Raw genomic sequence first — 24,151 nt, forward strand, 5'->3', positions numbered from 1 at the left:
AATCTAAATCGCATGAACCGACTTTACAGATGTTAGAAGGAGGCGGAGGTAAAAAAAAGAAAAGTACAAAAATAGAACTTAAAGTGCTATTTTATAAATTTTTGAGAAAGTTTCTTTAGAAGCTGCTTGGCGCTCTATGCAGCGACTTCAAGGCAATTTTGAAGTTCGGTTAATTACAGGTAAAGCTGCTGAGCAAGCTATAGATCCATAGACATAAAGCTTGTTAACCGATACAGATATTAACGTTACTTTATTGAGAATGAAGTTCGGTTTACAAATGTCTAGTTGTTCAGCAAGAAAGTTTTACGGAACTTAATTTGAACCAAATGTGAACTTCCAAGTTCGTTTCTTAAATGAAATTCGAACTTTTGGTTGCTTGGCAAAGCCTTTTTTACGTTTTTGTACAACTGCTATCGGTCCAAATGCAAGAGAAACGCATGTGAAGAGCATGTGTGCACAGATGTGTGCCAAGTTTGATGAAGAACCATTCTGGCGGAACATACAGTCAAACTCACGTTCCTCGTCCCTGCTTGTTGGCTTCCTTCCAGTCGGCTCCCCCTTTGACCACGTGGCCCATTACGCATCTGTTTGCTCTCAAAAAATCTCTATAACGGGGAAAAAATAAAGCCTTTTCTTAATATGACCGCTCGGACCGCCCTCCAGCCTTCGTGTCTTCCAACCATTTGCGTAACTGCAATCGGTTTAAATTTAAGAGAAACGCCAACCCTCCCTCTTAATTGAACCTTTCCCCCCTAATGGAGACTACCCCCTCCTTTTTGTCAACTACCCAGTGGTGATTCCCTTATGTCAAGGAACAAGTTCGCCAAGTTTTGTGGAAAACGGTCAAGGCGTTCTGGAGTTATGGCGCAACATACAAAAACATGCAAAATCGGACTTAACTTTAGACCACAGACAAAGTGACGAGACACTGGTATTAATCGCCACATGCAAAAGCCACTAATTTTTAATAAAAGCATGTTTAACAACATGGTCACACCACAGCACTCGAATGTTGCTTCAAGTTTTCAGAATAAAATCGTACAAAAGTAAGGACCCTGCAGTATAAAATCTTACAGATACAAGTTACTCCACATCGTGCACAACAGATGGTGCTAGTGTGAAAGCAAAATGTGTAGGACGATGGTTTTAAAGGATTTTCATCTATATGTCTTGTTAGTTCGTCAGTGATTAAATTTTACTTGGAACTGAGCATGAATATGATTGAATTGAATTGAAATAAGGCTTAGAATTGGAATTGGTATTGGACCTGAATTAAGATGGACACGAAATTGAGCCTGCAATGAACCAAGACCAAGTAGAACGTCGCCTATCATGTTTGCTGTGACTTATGAACTACATTACTTCTTCCGATTCATTACCGTTGGTATTAGTGTAGTAGATAGTAATCAAGGAACGTCTCAAATAGGGCTTAAAATGGGACTTATATTGGACTTGACATAGGATTGACTTGGACATACTTTATTTTGAATTAAACTAGAAATTTTACTTTAAATTGAACCTGATATTGGACATAAAATTGAATTGAATTTGGACTTGAATTTGTTTTGGAATTAGACTTGAAAATTGAACCTAAAATTGAAGGTAAAATGGGACCTAAAATAGGATTTCAAATTGTAGTTGAAACGAGACTTCGAATGGGACAAAAAATGGGACTCGAAAACACGTCAATTTTTAAGACTGATTCAAAATTCGAACCTTCTACTGCTGATTTGTAGCATCAACATTAAACGTACAGATAATTTAACATAAAATAGTACCATTTTATTCATTTCATCTGAACAGCTTTTTCTAAACCTGAAAAAAGCTGTGTAAATAGTCAAATCGTTTAACGTCACAAGGCAGTAGATGAATGAACAACAACTGGATAACAAATCCAGATGCAAATTAGTTTGAACCAACTTCAGTCGAGTTTGGAACATAGTAGACGAGAGTGTTGTTCGGGAAAGTTGCTGCTGCTGTTGTTTCGATGTAAATATTACAAACTTGCTGAATCATTTCGCATCATCGCAAACAGTGTTCAAATATTTGTATTTATATATACCGACCTACGTCTAAAAGACCTACATCCCTCGGTGAGGTTTCTCTACGCCAAACAACAAACCCTGCGGGTGTGATTTTTCTCACGAGTCAATCAGAGAACAATTTTAGGTTTTCATTCATCAAACCCCCGGTCCCGGTCCGTAGAAGGTGCTTCGCGGGACAGCTAGAGTTGGCCGTGCTTACGTAGGTAGGTACATATGCCTGTGCTACGATGTGTGATAAAATCTCGATCTTACCCACAGAGTAAAACCTGTAGGTATTGCTTCGATCGACAATGACGTCAATCCATTAATGCAGTGTCGAGTCGGTTGTATTCCGTCATAATTAGCGCAAGCAGCAAGTTAGGTGGTAGAATATTAGGTGCTAACTTTCGGCAAACCAGCAGCAGCAGCTGCGTCGAAGACGCAGACGCATTTGTGCGTCGTTCTGAACCGGTCCGCGAACCCCCCCTCGAATAATGGACAATATCCTGGTCTGAAATGGCCATCGGCCCGGCACGGGACGTGCGATCACTAATCTAAATTTAGATTCCGATGGACATGGTTTGATCTGCCCAGTGAACCGTTTGAAAACGCTGGGTATGTCTGTAAAAATGCAAATTATCGATGGAACCAAAACCAACCAACGCAACGACGCAATAGTTCTAGCCGACTGCTACTGGGTTGGGATGACGGGGTTGCGCATAACTTCAAGAACGCGATCCTAGCAGCAGCAGCAGCATTAAATTGAAAGCAACACAATTGTTGTTCGGCAATATTACGAACCTCGTCAACCTTGAAAATTGCCAACCAGCCAGCAAACGCGAAAGCCTGCGTTCATTGTTTAACTTTAAGCCAGGCGGAAAGTGGGACTTGTTTGACGCTCTAAGTCACTGCCGGCATAGTGGTAAAGGCTAGCACTTTAAGCCTGACAAAATTTGCTCTACAGATTGTTTACACTCAAGCAGTTCTAAGGTTCGACGTGTGTGTTCCACCGAAGTTGTCAGAACCCACTATGCTATGTAGAGTTAATCGCCATCATTCGTTACCGCATTCCCGACGCCTCCCTCCCCCACAGCGTTGAGGTAGATCGGTATAAGCCATCATTCAGCGGCGCGAAAAGACTAGGACTTCTATATTCGCATCTAGAACTGGATCTGCAGAATTCGCCGGCTCACGGTGAAGGTGATGAAGGGTGCCAAGCTCTGTAGCCGTGTGGCGTGTGTATTACGCGAGCGTATAGTTTTCCGCAGCAGTCGTTACAAATTAAAGCCGGTTAATCTTTCTCTTCCTTATTGCTCTTTGTGACGTTTAGTTAGTCGCGCAGTCGCAGTGAGTGGTCGCTTGCTAAATAGCACGCTTGCCAGCGACAGCAACGTGAACGGGTGGTGTTGTGAGCTCGTGAAGCAAACCGAACCGAACAAACCTCTAGCAGTGTGACGTACTGGATGCTGCCAAGCCCATGAAACTCGTTTGTAGAATGTTTTTTTCAAGGATTAGTGTATGTTGATTTTTTTTCGGCGCTGGTAATCCGTTATGCTTAGCATACCTTACGAAGACAAGGTATGGTTTCCTGTTTGACGAACAAAAAAAAATCTCCGTGTCGGATTGGGCAATGGAATTCGTATTATTCGGATTATGTTCTATTTTTAGCAGCATGTGTTCAGATTTAGGTTCATTTTTTTTGCGAGTTCCTAAACAACAATATAACCATAAATTACTTTCCTAATTTAGAAGCCCGCAAAAGATTACTTGAAAGAAGATTTTTTTGGCTTTGCATCTCTTGATACTGCGGACACTGGATTAGTTTTATAGTTTTGCTTAGTCAGATATATCACGAACAATGCCATGACAAGTAGATCATCTACATCACAGATAGATGCTGTTTTGAAGACTTGACAGTTGTAAGAAACCAGTTTCGGTTCTCATTTATTGGTGTTTATTTAAAATGGTATTGATTCAACTATCGGTTGTTGCAACATGGTTGATTGAGCAAAGCTGGGGTCCCAAGTAACACACAAAACAAGTTAGAAAATAATCTTCAGGGAAAGTAGTCATTTAAGAGTACTATAAACGTACTTTGGAAACATGTGTCGTTATTATTAAGGTTTTGAGATGTTTTGTGATAACATGAATTTATTTGACAGCTCATATCAAATGAAAAATGTTTGTTTTTGTCACCATGTCAACACAAAGTTTTTATTATATCTCCATTACTAAATTTCAACTACTGGAAGAACAAGTTGTAGCTTATGCTATAATAATGTTTTAAAATGGTATGATATAACCTGATACATACTTCTTTCAATTGTTGTTTCATTAGACTTCAATTTTTTGCGCTTTTCTGGTAATAGAGAAGTGCTGATGTATGTAATGTTATACTATTCTATAACAAGCTGTGTTGCTTGGGGTACATTATGAAGATATAAACGCAGTCGGAATTGTCATTTAGAGCACTTTACGTCAGTATGCGATTCCGTTTCGTTCCATAAATATCCGCCTCCTTCTAAAGAAAAACAGAACAACATGCGTCTCCATTGTTATTGTTCCTCAGTTTTTAGTCTTTTGTTCTGGACCACCGTGCAACGATTTAAAATTTATGGCTTTTTAGATAGGTACTAATGGTACAAGTAGGCAAAAATGATCAGTTTTGGGAACATCCTTACTCACAAGGGCCACCTTAGGCGCCAAATAAAAACTATGAAGGTCTGTGCCTACACGGAAAGAAATTTGATTCCGATGCCATGAATGAAATCATGAAATCATGAAATGTGATTTCCCGTCAAATCATGACTGAACTGCCATATCAGACAGCACAAAATCATGTTCATGATTTTGCGTTGTGTTGTACTGCAAGAAGCTCGTGATATCATGATTATTATTCACAGTGTATTTTTATAAATCATAATCTAGAAACCTAGAAGAAAAAGTTCCTAGAACAATTTAAAACTCCAGCATATATCTTGTGAGTCCAGTCCTTGCAGGTTTGCTGTATAAAAATTGAATAAAGTTCTGTTTACATAAACTTTATATTGAGTGTGCTGGTAATGCGGAATGCACGTGTAAATGTTCGCTGATTACTTTACTGATGTCCGGCCATAGAGGACAAGTTGGTGTCCGGTCGTAGAGGACACGACTCAGTTTAAAAAAATTAATTTTTTTTCATCAAAATCTTGTTTTTTAATGTCAAATTTAAACTCTTTCGGAAAACAATTTTATCAAGCCAACCTTCAGAAATAGGACATTTTTTATTTTTTTAAAATATTTGCAACTGCATTTTTATGAAATTTACTCGATTCTCTTTGTTTTATTGGTTGAACCGTTCGATAGTTCTCATTTGTTTACCTTTTGAAACAAAGATGTCATAATAGGGACACCATGAAATCTTGTAATTAACTATTGTTACATGCTTTCCGAATATTTTTATAAAGCTTTGTTTTTGAAAAATCCTAGTGTTCGTCCATAGAGGCTGTCCGGCCATAGAGGACTTCCCCCTAAGTGTTGTGTTTTTTTTGTCCGTGAAATAGCAATAATCTATAACAAAGACAAGGTTTAAAATAAATTTATATAAATTTAGTTTGAAGCGTAAATTAAAATTTGCTATTGTTGGCGTGAAGTTGAACTCGAAAATAGGGGCTGATCAACTGATATTTAAATAGCAGTAAAATATTACACTCAAGTAGCTTTTTACGCGAAGCATATCATGAGCAGGAACGAAGAACAAAATAATATCCAAACTATATCAAACTAAGGTAAAATACTATATTTTGTTATTGAATAGATGTGGAGATACATTGATAACACATTTTGTTATTGAGTAGATATTTAAAACATTGTTTGTAAGATGAGTTTAATAACTGATTTTGTTATCATATCTTATTGTGATCTTAAAATGACATTCAATATATTTCTTGAAATTTTTTTTATTGATTAAAGGGATTTTAAATTATAAATATTTTATAAAATATGTTTTTAATATGTCATATGCTACTACATTTGTTATTCAATACCTTAATAATACTAAAATATGTTATTCCAAACTCTGAATACAGTCATGTTATTGCTTTGTTATTCAAATAACACAAGTAGTTATTCTTTTGGTCTTAAAGGAACAAAATTTTGGTATTATTTTATGTTATTTTACCAACTATGTCAGCCAAGACAAGATCAAATTTTGATATGAGTTATTCGATTTCCATAACACATTTTGACATTAATTTGCTCTTCGCTCCTGCTTAGGATGTACCACGTGAATCGAAGCCACGCCGTGTAACGCAAATTCCGGAATTCGCATAATGAAAGACTCGTAAATTCTAAAGATACGAGCAAAATAGATGCGTAGAGTACAACCGCGTAAATTACGAAAACTACGCAAGAAGTCGCGGATATTTTAAAATTCGCGTGTAAATATTTGACTAAAAACCACGTAAAAATTCCAATAAAATCCAATCCAAATCCAATACCAATACCAATCCCAATTCAAATTACAATCTTAATCCCAAGTTCAATCCCAAATCCAATCCAAATCCTATCCCAAGCCCAATTCCAATTCCAACTTCAATCTTGATCCCAATCCTAATATCAATCCTAATTCAAATTCTATTCAAAACCCAGTCCCAATCCCGATCCCAATCCCAAGCCCCCTCCCAAGCTCAATCCAATTCTAATTCCAATCTCGATTTCAATCCCAATTCTAATCGCAATCCTTATCTGAAATTAAATAAAAAAAGAAACCCTTATAATTAAATTCTACTATCTATATTTATTAGCGACAGATACGTATTTCACCTGCGACTTGCAGCCTTCATCAGTGTCTGTTTTCGAACTTTAGACAATCCTAATTCCAATCCCAATCTCAAGCTCAATTCCTATTTAGATCTTAATCTCAATCTCAATTACAAGCCAAATCCAATCTCAATCCTAATTTTGATATCAATCCCAGTCTTAATGCAAATCCCAATGCCAATCCTAATCCAATCTTAATATCAATCTCAATCCCAATCCCAGTCATAGTCCCAAGCCCAATTCCAGTTCCAATCTCAATCCCAATGTTAACATCAACCCTCATCCCAATCCCAATGCCAATCCCAATCTGAACCCAAATTCAATTCAAATCCCAGTCCTAGTCCCAATCCCAATTCCAATCCCAATTCTAATCCCAATCCTAATCCCAATCCCAAGCTCAGATTCTATTTCGATTATAATCCCAATCGCATTTCCAAGCCAAATCCAATCTCAATTCCAATCTTAATCCCAATTTTGATATCAATCCCAATTCCAGTTTTAATCCCAATCCTAATCCCAATGCCAATCCTAATTCAAATTCAATTCCAATCTAAATTCTAGTCCTAATTCCAGTTCCAATCTCAATTCAAATTCCAAGCTCACTCTCAAGCTCAATCCAATCCTAGTTACAATCTCAATCCCAATCCCAAGTCTAATCCCAATCCTAATCCCAATCCTAATTCCAATCCCAATAACCAAGCACAATTCCTGTTACAATCTTAATCCCATTCTCAATTCCAAGCCCAATCCAAGCTCACTCCCAATCCTAATATCAATTTCAATCCCTATGCCAATCCTAATCCAAATTCAATTCCAATCCCAATCCTAATCCCAGTCCTAGTCACAATCTCAATTCCAATCCCAAGCCCAAGCCCAATCCAAATCCAATGCCAATTTGAATCTCAAGCTCATTCCCAATTCTTATTCCAATCCAAATCCCAATCCTAATATCAATCCTAATCCCATTTTCAATTCCAAGCCTATTCAATCGCAACAATCCCAATCCCAGTCCCAATCCCAAGGCCAAGCCCAAACCAAATCCAAATCTAATGGCAATTCGAATCTCCATCTCAATTCGAATTCTTATTCTAATTCTAATTCCAATCTCAATCATAATCCCAATCTCAATCCCAAGCCCGAACCCAATGCCAATCCTAATGCAAATTCAATTTCAATCCCAGTCCGCATAGTAATACAAATGCAAGTTCAAACCCTCTTCCAAATATTTCATTCAAATTTAAAAAAATTGAGATTAAAATTATGCACATTATGGACAGTAAAAATAGGGTCCATCGTAAAATTTCAACACACTTAAATTGCTATAACTTTCGTACCGTTGGGTAAATTAAATTAAATTTACACTGTGTGAGTCTTTCCATCAGGTGCGCAAAGATCTGAAACAGGGGCAGTCCCGGCGTAGTGGTTAGCATTCACGCCTTTCACGCCGAGGACCCGGGTTCAAATCCCAACCCCGTAGTAGTCACGAATGACCCAAAACTGGTTAAAGTGACTATAATCTAAACAAAAAAAAACGATCTGAAAAATGGCGTTGAAAGAACAGCTCGTTTACGAAAAAAAAATCTACAGCGTAGCCCAAGTAACATTTTGGGTTTTATTACACTCTTATGATGTCATTTAAGACCAAAATTAGTCATGAAGACCGCCATAAGAGTACAATAAACCTTACATTGTTGCTTGGGAGATGAGAATCTATCACATCGTGCCAACGGTAAAAAGTTAAGAATTCTACGATTTCTCGTGTCATAAAACGGTTCGAAAGACTGTCGGTTCTGACTGTTGATCGTGAGTCAAGATGCGGAGAGGAAAGTTGTCCGTCTTACTGTCGAGGATGACACCCACGTAGTTGGGGCCTTCGACGGGAAACCAAACTCCTCCGTTCGAGATGTGGCAAAAAGAAACTGAATTTGAGCAAAAGTTTCCTGCAGAAGACCAAAACTCGAGCTGCATTGTATACGTTCGAGGTTAGCAGCCTGCAGCTAGAGTACAGGACAATTACGGGGACAGTACAACGCTATAATTCGAACATACGACGACTGGTTTGTTAGACCTGCGTCGTGCCTCGAAACTAACGGAGAAAGGCCACCTTGACCTTAAAATTCGTTTTCAAAAAATTTGTCGACTCGGCTCATCCCAGATTTTTACTGAATGGCTCAGTTCATACTTATGCGACAGAGTTCTACGCATACAGCTTGACTCATGCTGCTGTTCCCTGTTAACTAACATCTGCTGGCGGGTTTCTCAAGGTAGCAACTTGGGACCTCTCTCGTTCGTGTTGTTCTCCAACTTATTTTTACTTTGCAGTCTGGTGATGATTGTAAGTTGGTTTATGCTGACGATCTGAAATTATATTCAGCAGTTCGCTCTATTGATAATTGTCGCTGGCTTAAAAGATTCTTGGATGTGTTTGTAGATTAGTAGCACAAAACCTGGCCTATAATTAGCATCTCAAAATGTCGATTAATGATCTTCCACCGCACCGCTGAAGCTAAAGTTCGAGAGTCTTATTAGAATCTCAAACATTATTAAAATATAAAGTTTCGATCTAATTCTACTACTGTAGTGACTAAATTTATTCATTTCCAAATTTTCCAGGGCCAGAATTCTAAATTAAATGTATTATTTGTCGGTAATTGCCTGCAGACATGCTTGTGAATTTGATTAAATCAACATTCTCTGAAATGTGAAAGAGTTTATGACATAATAATTGAAAGTGATTTGTCATCTGCCGGTCGATCATTACCTAGCAACTTGGGTGAAAATTTCACAACTCTTCCACACGGTAATGCAAAACAAAAAACACTTCCGCGATAGCAGTTATCAGTGACTGGCACCCAAAGGGGAAAAGAAATCAGTATCTTTCATTTTTATTTTTTTTTTTGAAAATGATTCTACGAAACTTCCTCGGGCTTAGTATTGGTTATTAGACTGATTGGTAAATCAATTTCTTTTTTTTTGCGGCCCACTGCTCTCACCTTTGGCCGCGGTTGTCCGCCACCAATTGTCACAATTCGCTAAACATCCCGATAAGACAAAAAAAACTTTACGACGAATCTCGTGTGTATTTATCTTTGCCCGGCTGCCTCCGACTAGCTGGAACCAGATATTGTTTTCGGCGTTATCGCGCGCCGTTCATCAACCGTCGTCTCGTATGCTGTCAATAAAGCAGCCCGTTCGGAGAAAATGTTCTTTCAGTTAGGAAAACGCTTCCCAGCCGGTCAGTGATTGTACGGAAATTGTTTTGTACTTAATACTTTCGCGGAAGGAAATCAAGTGTTTTCGATTGTTACGCACACTGACTGTCGAGATGCCGTCGCGCTGCGAGCAGCTATTGTTTGAGGTTGGTTGATTGGTTGGTTGGCACTGACGTTAATTTCCGCGAATTCTCACCTGTGTCCGATGGATGGGGGCAGAACAATCAGCTCAATTAATGTATACGACTGCATCCGATCCGATGACGTTCGGACTGATAGAACTGTTGAATCATATCACAGGTGGAATCTATTATTAATCGGTTTTGATCGACTAGAAGAAGCACGACAAAACGAGTGATCGATGAGCCTTGTGGTGCGGTGGTGGTGGCGTATAAGTTATTACGTTATTCGCGGGCTGGATTTTCCCCGGCTTGAAGAAGCTTGCTGTTGCTGTTTTTTTTTCTTTTCATCAATTCGCATGCGAAAGGCGAACGCTAAACGGTCGTTTGTATTTCGGCCATTCGGTGCGGTGCGAGCCGAGGAGCGGGAACAAACTATTCAAAGTCGTCATCATCGACGCCATTCTCGAGAACAATGGTTGGATTTAATTCACCGGCGGCGGTGACGGTGGCTAGCCGAGCCGAGGGGGTAATGTGGGATCTTTGAGGCTTTAGGGAGTGGATTAATACATGGATAGGAATTCTCCCTCGATAGGTGGCACTAATACAGGTGCAGGGGGCTTCTAGGGGGAACTAGTTTACATGTTGGTTGGTGCTAGAAACTATCTGAATGAGATTAGAACCGGTCGTCAGTCATTGATATGTTGCGGAAGACATAGAACGTAGTTTCGCGTGTGATTGCTTGAACTGTAAGCATCGCTTGGCAGGGTGACGGAAGTTGGCTGAAATCTGCGGTGTAAATTTCGCAAAAAATTCAAATTACTAATGGAGTGTAATTTTACTTTCAGACCCCACAAACCGTTCCAGCCGGTGATTACACGTCAGACTGTTTTGCCTCATACGCAGAGTTGTTTGATCTATCGCTGTTGACACAGAGTGATGGTGAAGTTCCATTGAGTCCGCAGTCCCAGCAGCAGCGTCAACAGCTTCTTCTTCTTCAGCAACAACAGCAGCAGCAGCAGCAGGACACAGTTGTTCAAACCAACGCCAATCAGTCGCTTGAGTACATACCGGCAACAATTTTCCACGATGTCCCGGCATCGGTACAGGAAACGCTGCAGCAAATGAAACAGGAAAAGCACACATCCTGGACCGAGAGCCTGGAGGAATCGTCACTGAAATCTGCCCTGCTGGAACAGTTGCAGGCTGGTCCTCAATATCAGTACTACACGAGCACTTTGCTGAGTCCACCACAAGAGCAGTACGCGGTTTTCCCGCCATCTCCAACGCCTTCCATCCAGGAGTTCCAGAGTCTCAGCATTCCGCAAACTGTGTCTTCTGGTAATTTTGTTGCCATTAAGCAGGAGTTCTGCTCACTTCCTCCTTCGCCACCGGACTCCAACGGAGCACCTTCTCCGGTGCACTGCAGCGAAATCAAAACCGAATTTGACGCCGAGCCGTCCATCGATATTGACTCACTGCTCGGTTCACCGAGACAGCCGGACGAGGAACTGCTGCCGACCAAGCAGGAGTTCCAGATATTGCGCGAACATCTCCAGGATACCAGCTTCCAGCGTAAGCACAATCTGAAACCGGTTGAGCTGGAGTCGTTGATCGGTGGTCTCACGACACGTGCCGACATCGGCTCGGTCTTTGAACTTGCCCTGCAGGAGGTGCAGGATGGCATTCAGGCGACTTGCAACGTTCTCGGGATTTCTCCGGGTAAGTGCTTCAGCAATCAGTAGCTTTTTCAACGAATTATGTTATTATTTTTTCCAAACCAACAGATCCCCGTCAGTGGTCAACCGGCCAGGTCAAGCAGTGGCTGGAGCTAGCGATGACCAAGTACAACCTGGCCCCGCCGGTTAATATAGGAGCAATCTTCCCGGAGAGCGGTGAACAGCTGGCGCGGCTTTCCATGGACGAATTCGTACGGCGCATACCGCAGGTAGGCATACAACGGTGATGATAATCATGATGACGACGACGACGATGGCAAGGCCGCGATTTCATAAGGCTTGCTTAACCCTGACGTCATGCTCAAATTATCCGTCCCACACTCTCCGACCGTCGTCGTTTCTCCGTCCATCGATCGGTCGGTGCGGAGTCGAGTACTCGTTTTATCGCGTGCCTTTTGCTCGAACACGATCGCTTCGGCAGCGAACGATCGGCGGGCAAAGAGTGTGGTTTTCACTTTCACCGATTGTATATAAAATTATGCTTTTTCATTCGCCTGTCTTTATTTTTTTTTTCTTCGTTCGCTTTTTCTGTTCGCCACTCGTGTAACAGTGCGATAAACATGTTTGTTTATTTCTACATTCCATTCAAATGATAGTGTGTCGGAGTTGTGGGCCGCCAAACCACACTAACTTACACCGCAATTACCGAAGACATCGACTGGCAGAGCTTTGGAGACTCACAACGCAACAAAACTGACCACAAACCATTGTATTACATTACAGGGAGGTGACAAACTGCACGGACATCTCGAGCTGTGGAAGCAAATATATCGTTCGACGATCGTTCCTGGCGTGCCGCTGAGTGGTATACCAGCACCGGAGGTTGCCAGTCCGTCCGCTCAGGACTCCAACTCATTTGAAACGGAATCGCTCAACGGGGACAATAGCGATGGTGAGTACACCCGAGACTTAAGCAGCTTTAGTACAGCTTTCTCTTTGCGAACTTGGTCGGCTTCTGCGGTGATTACACTGACGGAAACCTGTTGTATTTTGGTTAGGCTCGAATTGCCAACCGCAAAATTCAATCCCGACCAGACCACTCATTCCAATTATTATTATTGTTGTTGATATAAGACGATTCAACACAACAGCGCAGCGGGCTGTTAGATCATTCGCTCCACGCCAAGCGCAATCGTTCGTCTGCTCCACACCGAAAATGTAAACACGCCGTATGGATTTGATAATTATTGTCTGAATGCCTTATCTCGTCTAGTCGAAACAGCAAATCTCAAGCCTAGGCTTCGGACGAATCCGTTGTCTACTGAGGCAGCCTGCGAACAGTCAAAAAGAAAAGCAAATTATCATAATCTTTTCATATTTTTTTTCGAATCGCTTCGATTTGTTCAATCCTTCGAACCGCGCACAACCAGTTTCGCAATCGAGACCGATCGCGTGGTGTCATGGTGTGGTAGGAATGAAAATTCACAAACTAAAACTACCCATACTCTCCGATTACGGTAGACACACACGCAAACGTACCTACATGTGTTGCTGCTGAGCAAGCGAGCGAGCTAGCGAGAGGGGCTTACGAAGAAAGAAGAAATTTCGCTTGCATCCGAATCGCGCCGCACAGCAAAAACACGAACCGGCCATTTATTCCTTCCTCGCACCCGATGGGCACCCGCTTGGAACTAAACGTCCTTGAGGTGTGCCTTTATCGCTGAACCAAAATCGCTTTTCTCTTCGTCGAGGTCGTTTGGGGCTTTCTCTGCACCTCCGGACGGTCGCCGCGCCGGTGTATAGTACGCCTCGTCGACGACCCCTGGCCCCGTGTGGTGGTCAGTCGTTCGTTTGTGGTCAGTGGAGATATTTAATAACATTAAGCCTTCCACCTTTGTTTGTCCCCAACCACTAGGGTGTCCGATCGCTGCCGTACATACCTCGAGTGCACTCTGGAACGGCGACGACGACGTCGTTCCGACAACATGGGCGCGAAATGGAGGCAAAAAAACGCACCCCGCAAGATCACCTTTTACTTTGATTACAATAATTATACTTTGTTGTTGGCTTTGTTGTTACCCCCCTTGCCTGGCCTGGTGTTTTTCCTTCTGCCGTCTTCGACGGGCGGTGAAGAGCGATTTAAATATTTGGTGTTTTGCTCAACTGTACCACTGAACCGTGAGTTTACTTGTCTGCTTCAATCTGTTACATACAACACGTACCTACCCTTTACGTATACAACCGGAGCAAAAGTGGGAAGATACACGGGAGACAAACAATGATGTTCCTTTCACTGAGCATTCGTTCCCGATGCTCCACGGACGGTAGGGATTCTTTTTGCTGTGCTAATTTTTATGTTTTTTTTTGTCAAAAGTTGGATTGTTCTTACTATTGCCCATTAGTCATGGTGTTTGTTCGTAAAACATTGAAAAAAAAATCACAGTTTTCTCCAAAACTAAAACGTTTCAAATGTTTTTGATATAATTTACGTTGGAAGTCGGATTCGACTTCTTGCGCAATACTTTGGAGTGCGCCGTTTTCCGCTAACCGACAGGTGAAAAACGATTCAAGACTAGGACTGATGATGTTTGGTCGGATGAACAAATTTGTGCTGGTCAGTACGTGGTCTGGAAACTAAAATTAAACTAGCTGACGTGACTTGCGCCACGGTATCATCGTTCGTAGTGGGCTTTCTTTAGCAATCAAGCCTACAAACTTTCAAAGGGATCATTTTGAATGAACCGAGCTGTACTGAAAACTTAACAGTTCTTTAAGAATCTGAATGTTACGGAACATTCTAAGTTTCCTGAAAGTACAACGCTGGTATGATTTGGAAACATTTATTATACGAGACTTTAGACTTGAGATTCATCTATCTGTATTGATTAGAAGCTGAAGCTGAAGATTAATCGGATGAACTAGAAAATTTCGATATAGGGTTTATTTCTAATTCCCGTTGTAGTAAGTAAAGCTATTTTAATTTTCATCATTTGTTGGATGAATTTAATGAATACTCCAAAAGTTCTTATGCTGATTTGACTAAAACACACTTACCTTCCGATCCGTGAACTTTGAAATCACTGAAAAACGATTATTAAAGAATATTATTGAAATTACGCAACTGACTTTATTTCTTAAATTCGTCGTACCGCTTTAAAATCCGTCCATCAAAATTTTTCATCTTACGAAACTAAAAATCACAACAATGTTTACGAAGCTAACGCGCATGTATTTGTGTAGGACGGCATGACAAATGTTATTCTCTAACATTTCTGCAGGTCAGGCAAGTTTTCCTGGCTGTAGAATAACGACAATACCTTACGTGAGCTATTTCCATTTATGAATGACGGAAATTAAAACGATTAGTCGACAGTTTCTTCTTCGTCGCACGAGAAAACGTAGAACATTTGGCTGGTAGGACTTCTTTGATGATAAAAAGCATTTAAATAGATCTCAGCTCACTTTGATTGATCGCGCATTATAGACAACAAACTAAAATATTAGGGAATAACTAGTTTTGCATTGTGTGTCATAAAAATGCTGATATTTTAAATAATTTGTGTTGGATAGAACGGGAATAGGCAATTACAACGAAGTAGCAACATACCCTAGATCAAAAATATATCGGGTTGTGCCATGGCAGATGCGGCTCGCATTCACGCTCTTTCGGTTGGTACCCGAAAAGTTTTACTCATTCTTCGCATCAGACACTTCTTCCCATTCCAAACTAGTTTACGTCATAACCGCGTATAGTCATAGACAAGTGAATAAGAAAAGTTTTAATCCCGCGGCGAGCCGTGTGACCGTCAACGGCAACGCACTGCTTTGTTTCTATCGCACTGACCGAGTCTATTTTCTCGGCTGTAAAAACTAAGAGCAGTTATACAAAAATAATATCGTCGCATTCGAAGTGTTTGAAAAATACACTGGGGATGATAGATGACCGCTAGAAAACTGCCTTCCGCCCAAGTGGCCCACTCTTCAGAAGGTTTTTATTCCCTCTATATAAGAATCAGGTTATAAGCTCAATTAGTCTTATCATGCTTTGCTGAAAGCATCAATAAAACCGATTATGCTTTTCGCTGCTTGACAACCACCGCCTTAATTTAATGAAAGCAAACAGCTTGCTCTGGAAAAAAGCTAAATCAGTCTGCATACTTTGTTAACTTGAAAATACATCTATGAGCAGAAAAGTTGAAGTTTTACTATCAGATCATCATGATCGAATTAGTTGATACCTACCGTAATGAAATATCCTATAGAATAATTAATAAATTTTGAGCAGTCTCCGTTGGTTTATAGCCTATGCGGATTAAATTTTATCGTGTATATTGACATGATAGGTGGATAAAATCAACGCGCCATCGAAATTTTGCAATTTAATTTTCAAAAACTGGTTGTTTTAACAATATAAATATATTCAGCTAGTCAATCTCAATTTGTAGCAAAATCATTTTAGTTGCCTCCTGTGGTAGGAAAACCGATGATAATAACTTTCTTTCTGCAAAACACTTTACTTTGATGAATTTTTTTTGACGAGCCAACACAAAATAATTTCGGTGTCGAACTCAAATATTCTTCATAAGAGCAGCAATAAATCTGATTGGTCACGGTGTTACCGTTTTAATAGCTCTATAAAACTAACTTTATTAACAGTTTTATTATAATTGTGTTTTGACTTGTATCCTCTTGGGCTTGCGTAATACAGTAATATTCCGATTTTGTCCGCCCCATGTTGAATTTTGGGCTGACAAAATGGGGAAATTGACAAAATCGGGAAATTTTTTTTTCAAAGTTCAAGACTTAAGACCTTGTAATATTGAACACTTCTACTAAAAATCAAATTTTAACCCCCAATTGGTCAACCGAAAGCTCAATGAACCGGACACAGCACACTGGTCCAGAACCTTTTTTGGTGCGCATTAGCTTTGAGCGGGAAAACTTGGTTTTAGGTTTATGGAATCTTTGGAAGAGTCTCTTAAAATTAAAATTTCTATCGTCCAGCGGAATTCAATTTTTGATTAATCCCCCTAAAAGTGCAATAAAAAATTTATTTTTCTTCAGTTTCAATATAACACATTGAAGTGTTCTGCAAAGTTTTACAGCATATTATTACAAGAAATTTTGCTGAAGACAGTAACCTTCTATCTCTTCAGCAAAGATAGAAAAATCCTATTTTTCATAAATGAAAAGTCGTTAAAATCAGTTTTTCTATTTTAGCTGTTTTTGTAGTTGCTGTAAGACTTTTTTCTGTTTCACAAAGTTGTACAAATAACAAAAATACACAACACTGCTGAATATAGTATACCTCTATCTTTGCTTTTTTAGGAACTATAGAACTTTCACTATAAAAATATCCTAATTTTATCCCCGAGTTACTCGCAGGAAGGCATCATTTTATTCATAAACTCTCCCCAGAGAATCGGAATAGTTTCAAGCAGGCTGAAAAGTATTATATATTATGTTTAAAAGCACAAAAGTTAAACAAAATTCATAGGCTGACAAAATCGGGATAAAAAGCTGATAAAATCGGGAGTAGACAATATCGGGGGTAGGCAAAATCGAGAGCTAACAAAATCGGAATATTACTCTCATTGGCGGAACTAGGGGGGGGGGGTAAGCAGAAACTTAGCCCCCCCCCTAGAAAAATTGACTTGGGCGACCAACAAAACGGTCGAAAAAAATTCCGGGGCTATAGCCCCCCCCCCCCCCCCCTAGAAATGAGCGCTAGTTCCGCCAATGATTACTCTACCATAATAAATAAAACCAAAAGTAATAATTAATACCGCAATAAAACCATGTGGCTTTGGAATTGCTACTTGGGAGTAATAAAAGTTATCCTAACTAGACCTTGCATGATAAAAAATTAATAAAAAAGATAGATAAAATAGCAAAGCAAGTTTAAAGCAGCATGAAACCTTAGATTATTAAAGGAACTAGATACGCCAGTCTTCGATTTCCTCATACACGAGTAAAATAGTGCCAAATCAGTACTCTACTGATCTACTGGCGGCAGTACACCCAACCTAGACTATCATAGGCTTTGTATCGCCTTCTTATTTTACACAAGTGTTAGTGACAGATGGTGCCTATGAAAATGCTCTACGAACACTATGACAGGTTAGTAAACTCTGTTGCCGTCAGGAGCCACTTTACTGAGACTGACGATTGAATCTGCGAAGAGTGGCGTATTTATGTTCTTTAATAAGCTAAGATAAAACTTAAATAATGCTGGAATGAGAAGTTGAAGCACAGTTAGTTTTAAACCGCTGTAAATGTTAAATTCTATAAATTATAATTATAAAACATTAAACTTCGGAAAAAATTGTTAAATCTGCAACAGGATAAATGCCATAGTAAAGAATGGATCTTTTAATCTTTCTTCAGAATTAGAATCATAACCTTTGGAATCACTTGAAAACTTGTTTCTAAACAGGCGTAAAAAGGTTCAAATTGTGAAAAGTTTATTATTTTTGAGAAGATGTTAAACTACCAACATGATTCTAAAATTGGACTAAATCCTGAAACCACATTTTTTATCAGACATCGTCTCAGATTTTGTAACAAATTTTAGAATAGATTTGGACTAAATTCTGGATCACATTTTTGATCAGATTTTGGACCAGATTCTGGAGCTGGATCAAATTTTAAACCAGATTTTGAACCACATTTTTGAACAGATTTTTTTGTGCCTGTTTTTGGACTTGGAGCAGATTTTGGACCACAGTTTTTTGTTCAGTTATTAAACCACCAATCAGATTTTGAAGCAGATTCCGGACCAGAACCATATTTTGGACCTGGACTACATCGTGGGCCACATTTTTTATCAACCTTTGCTTCAGATATTGGGACAGATTTGGAGTGGATTCTGGATCAAATTTTGAACCACATTTTTTATCTTTAGATCAGATTTTGGTCCCAGTTTACAGACCTGGTCTGTATTGCATTCTGGGCCTACATCACATTTTGGTCCTCATTTTCATCCAGCTTTTAAATAAGACTATAAACTACATTTTTGAATACATTTTAAAGCTTTTGATCATTTTGATCATTTTTGATCAGATTTTGAATCAGATTCTGGATCTAGCCGACTTTCTGGACCTGAACCCGATTTTGGAGCCTACATCAGATTCAGGGCCAGATTTTGGGCCACATTTTTATCAGATTGAACCAGATTTTGGATAATATTTTGGACCACATTTTTTATCCAAATCTGGTCCAGATTCTAGACCTGACATTCTGGACATTTTAGATCAAATTTTAAACCGCCAACCAGATTTAGGCTCAAGTTTTGAACCAGATTCCGAACCTGGACTAGATTTCAAACCAAACTTTTTTTTATCAAATTTTGTTTCAGATTTTGTAACAGAACTAGATTCTGGACTATATTTTTTATCAAATTTGGACCAGGTTTTGAATATTTTGGACCACATTTTTGATCAGATTTTGAACCAGCAGCCAGATTTTGTATCAGATTTTGAACCAGATTCTGGACCAGAGACCGCTTAGTTGGTTTCGAGGTACGATGCTGGTCTAACAAGCCAGTCGTCGTATGTTCGAATCTCGGCTAGGCGGTGCTGCTAGATAGAGTCAGTAGGATTTTTGCACTAGCCCCGTAACTGTCCCGTATTCTAATAGCCGGTTGCGAAGTCTGACGATAAAGAAGGGTCGTTTAATCCCACGGCTTTGCTTTACCAGATTCTGCACCTATACAATATTTTGGATCTGAATTATATCGTGGACGACATTTTTATCAAATTTTGTTCCAGATTTTGGACTAGATTGTGGACCATGTTTTGGACCACTTTTTTATCAGATTTTGAACCCAATTTTTTGCCTGGTGTCAGACGTGACATTGTGGCGGCTCTTGTTTTTTTAAATCAGTGTTCCCTCGAAGTTTACTATTTTTTACAATTAGACTGTCATACATGATTCGTACAACTCCCTATATCCAGTGCTTTATTGATGTTAAGGCCGTTTTTGGCACACCCTAAAGCTAGCGGTCTGGGCGGGGGCCAGGTTAGCTAACTGCGTCAACGGTGCTGACGACACGCATCTGTTTTTAGCAGTTTTGGTCACATGAAGGCATTCTAACCTTCTTTTCTTGGAGTACAGAGATGTACTGTTCAATAATTCTGGAATCCGCAGGGATAAAACTGATATTCATTACCATAAGAAAGATATATCCATGTGGATACTGATTGCAGCGAATTTGATTGCAGGAAAAATAAGTTAATTTTCTTAATTAACGCTGCGAAAATTCAGCTAACATGATCTTTATTTAACTCAACTACAATAAACAAACAAGTGATATAAATGAACACCACATTATTGGAATGCAAATTTAAATATCATTCTTTTGGTCAAAAAAGATTGAATCTAGACCATAGGAATCCAGAGTTATTTACTTTTACGACGGTAAAGTTAGAGTAAAATGCCATTTAGTTAACCAAAACATCAAGAAACAAACATGTGCTGTAAACAAATATCACTGTCCTCGGATTTCTTGTAAAAATAGTTATTTTTATTTATTTATTATTTAGTTCATTTAAGGCAAAAGAAGATAAATTTAAATTAGCCTAAAATGACCAGAAATGGTTTCAAATGGTTGAAAATGACCACTTAAAACAAGAATTATTATTCAGTTGACAATATGAGCAACTTATTCCGACTGTAACGAAAAGCGGACCCCTGACAGGACGTCATGTTTTCGTGGTAAGAATCGAACCACGCTCTCTATATGTTTTACACAAAGCTGAAACTTATACTTGTGCATCAAAACTACAGCTGGTGCGAGCACCTTACCTTAACACTCTCTTATTCGGGAAAGGATTTGTTGCGGGCTCAAAAAAGGAAGGAGTTCAAAATTGGATCTAAGATAGCAATATTCGTTGTACAACGATGTACAGATGTTAGTACCCTAATCAAAACCCCAGCGCTACAGTTGACAGTGGTAAATTAGTATTTAAATTTCCGATTATCTTCGTTATAGTAGATCTAGATTACCACAAAAAATGTGTTTTTTTTTTCAAAGTCCTATACTCTAATAGCTGGCTTCGAAATCTGTCGAATAAAAAACAGAAGGCCATGCTCCGAAATGTCGCACCAAAAGCAACGCTGAACTTAGCTTAACTTAACTTAGGAAGGGAGTCCAAAATACTTATCCAAATAGTCTTTACTTTCATATTAGCTACTAGGAGATATTTTTTTCATTTGAGTAGAAGTTCTACTATGTTGCGTCCAGGAATTTATCTCATCAGATAAAATCTATATCAAAAAGAAATCCGCCAAGGACACCGCGAACATCACCGGTGATATTACTCGTGTCATGTGCCGAACGAATTCTCGGATTTTTTTCTTTTGTTTCGTAGTTTTTAAAGTTGCTTGTTATGATACTGCTTATCAGTGCAAACAGCTTTTTCATTAGACTTAAGAAGCCCGACTCGGTAGAGATTTCGCGAACTGATTCCGAACGGTAACGAACCTAGACCGTGTCCGTAGCGCACTTTAGTAATTTGTATTCCTGGAAGTTAGATACCGTAGCAACTGTTACCGTTATCGCGATTTATGCTCTACTTATCGGACATTGATTTTCGGCCGGGACAAAGACACTGTACCGACAAGAACTTGCCATTATGTAAGTTTGCTTCGTGGGAACTAGTCGTAGACCCCCTTCGGATTTAAGCAGCATTTTCATAACAAACAGATAGCCAATTTTTTAGACTTTCTTTAAGTTAAACTTTACTGATAACGAATAACCCCAACTAATTTCGCTTATTTTCTGTTCTCTCCCATTGCAGATGAAGACGAAGAAATGCCGCTTGAAGGCACCCCGCCCGCCGGTGGTTCTATGTCATCCACGGTCGCCCCGTCGAGCGCAGCCGGACCGTCTAGCAGTGGTACTGGTTCGACCAAACCACGCCAGGGTGGCTCGCACATCCATCTCTGGCAGTTCCTGAAGGAACTGCTCGCCGCACCCGATCAGCATCAGAGCGCGATACGTTGGATCGATCGCAGCAAGGGCGTGTTCAAGATCGAAGACTCAGTTCGGGTGGCCCGTCTGTGGGGCCGCCGCAAAAACCGGCCCGCCATGAACTACGACAAGCTTTCGCGCTCGATCCGACAGTACTACAAAAAGGGAATCATGCAGAAAACCGAACGATCCCAGCGGTTGGTCTATCAGTTCTGCCATCCGTACTCGTTGTAAACACATGCCGGCAGTGGCAGAGGCGGCGGCTCAGTCCCACGGGATGCTCCGATTGCTTGCGAGGGTGTTCGAATCGCGTGAAAAGTGTGCAAGTGAAAAGCGCAGGTACCGCGCAGAATGATCGTGTTTGTTTGTTTGTTTACGTTAAGCTATTTTAAGTTATTTACCATCGTCTGATTGCGACTGAGTGAAAGGTGGTGTTTGCGAAGAAAATCTCTGTTCTGTAGAAAGTTTTGCGGACACACGCTTCGGTCGGAAGCCGAACATAAACATTCGTCTTCAAACGAAATCGAAATCGTTCGCAAAATTTTCCCAGAACAGTCACGATTTCCGTGCTTGTTTGCGGTAATAATGTAACTCATAAGTGCCCAGAAATCACTCTTTTGTATTATCGCACCAAACTCCGCCCGGCGGCAAGTGGTATTAACTTGTCCCGCGGATGATAATATTCTTAAAATGATGTGATTAACAACTCACACACAGACGCAAGTTGACAGCAGCTTGCGAGGCCTCGTTGTCAGGTTCGTTAGTATGACGGAAACTGTCAACAGGTTGGAATCTCTATCGCCAGGAATCTCGAACGTTATGTTCACAGACGGCTCAACGGCTAACCCCGAGTCACACCGAGAGTTCAGTCAGCGGCGTGTGCTGCCTTAGCTAGTCTATCACTGCTGAAATGCCGTCGCGATATTCTGAAGAAGGTAATTTCTTCCGGGTAACGAGGACACTTTCTCGCGGGGCAAAACTAAGAAGCACATTGTTCGCTCGGTTTGAAGTGTGACTGCGGTTTTTCAGCTCGTTCAGCGAACGGCATCGAATGTAACCTAGAGATCTGAACTTTTGAAGTTTTATTTTTTGCTGTATTTCTTACCGTGTGATCTAACTGTAACGGTTCTCCAGAACCTCATGTGCGGGTGGTAAGCGAGAAACCGCAGATTAGACACCGGTAATTTTGGTCCCATATATCTATGATATATTTTTATTGTAAGTTCTATGAACGATACAATTAAGATGATATTTTTTCCGGATAGAATACGTCGATTTCTGTAGTTGTATTTAAACTAGACTATAAGACAAAAGCTAGAAATGTGTTAAGATTGTACATACGACATTATTAGGCTATCGTTGCAATATATATTTTACTTTACCGGTCGATCGCACTGCTGCAGAATGTCGATCGACCGAAACTTTTTACTTTTTCCGTATTTATTTTTGTTTTCTGTAAGTAAGTGCGAGGAAAAAAGTCTTCGATGAGAAACAAGAGCTCACTTTCTCATCGAAGACTTTTCATACACACACACCAGAATCCCACAAACACTCATTAAATGTCTAGAAGCTAAGCATAAAAGTTTGTACTATTGTTTTATGAATTATTCTTTACCTAATGTATTACGTGGACAATAATTTAGTTTGTTTTTAAAACCGGTGGCAGGGTACATTTCTAGGTGATACAAATTCGATCGCAGGATTTTCAGAACCCGTAGCTATAAGCATCCCCCCAAAAAACCATTAACCAATTGTGATCTAAGTGCCTTAAAATATATTCGATAATACTTTCCAGCTTTGTTTTAACCTACTTTATATCGATAACGTGCGTGCAGCTCGTTACATTTTTATCTTGCATGTTATATTTCAACAGATGTCAAATTAAATACTTATCTAGAATATAGTATTCACATTGCTAAGACATGTATGTATAAATATTTAAATTATGCTTAAATAAAGGGTCTAACCAAACAAACAAGGCTTTTGTTTGTGTTACTGATGAAAGAAATTCCTTTGCAACTATTCTCTTTTACTATGTGTTTGTGACAAGCTTTGTTTTGGGACCATGATGCACAATATTTAGGATACCCTTTTGAAATCTAAAATCAAAACCTTGGTTTCGATAACTTTAACAACCAATTATAGATAGCGATTATTACCAACTTTTACTATTGTCAGTTACGGGCGGCAAATAATTCTACAAATTACATCAACCTGACGGGACTCATCAACACTAGATGAAAGACGTGACCAAAAATTTTAGCTCTAATAAAGGGTGTCCCACGTCAAATTGTAATAATAATATAAATAATAATTGTAGTAATAATATATAATTAGGAAGCTT

General features: G+C 39.7%; 1 protein-coding gene across 1 annotated transcript in view; it reads left to right on the plus strand.

Moving 5' to 3' along the window:
* LOC128733484 (DNA-binding protein D-ETS-4) overlaps positions 1 to 23,768 on the plus strand; it is a 50,385-nt gene extending 26,617 nt beyond the window's left edge. Inside the window, exons 2-5 of the mRNA XM_053827095.1 lie at positions 11,004 to 11,877; positions 11,943 to 12,103; positions 12,618 to 12,786; positions 21,635 to 23,768. Coding sequence (XP_053683070.1) covers positions 11,004 to 11,877; positions 11,943 to 12,103; positions 12,618 to 12,786; positions 21,635 to 22,041 — 1,611 coding nt within the window. The 3' untranslated portion in view covers positions 22,042 to 23,768. The remainder of the gene's footprint in view (positions 1 to 11,003; positions 11,878 to 11,942; positions 12,104 to 12,617; positions 12,787 to 21,634) is intronic.
* The last annotated feature ends 383 nt before the right edge of the window (positions 23,769 to 24,151 follow it).

Source organism: Sabethes cyaneus, chromosome 2 (assembly GCF_943734655.1).
Source record: "Sabethes cyaneus chromosome 2, idSabCyanKW18_F2, whole genome shotgun sequence".
NCBI lineage: Eukaryota > Metazoa > Arthropoda > Insecta > Diptera > Culicidae > Sabethes > Sabethes cyaneus.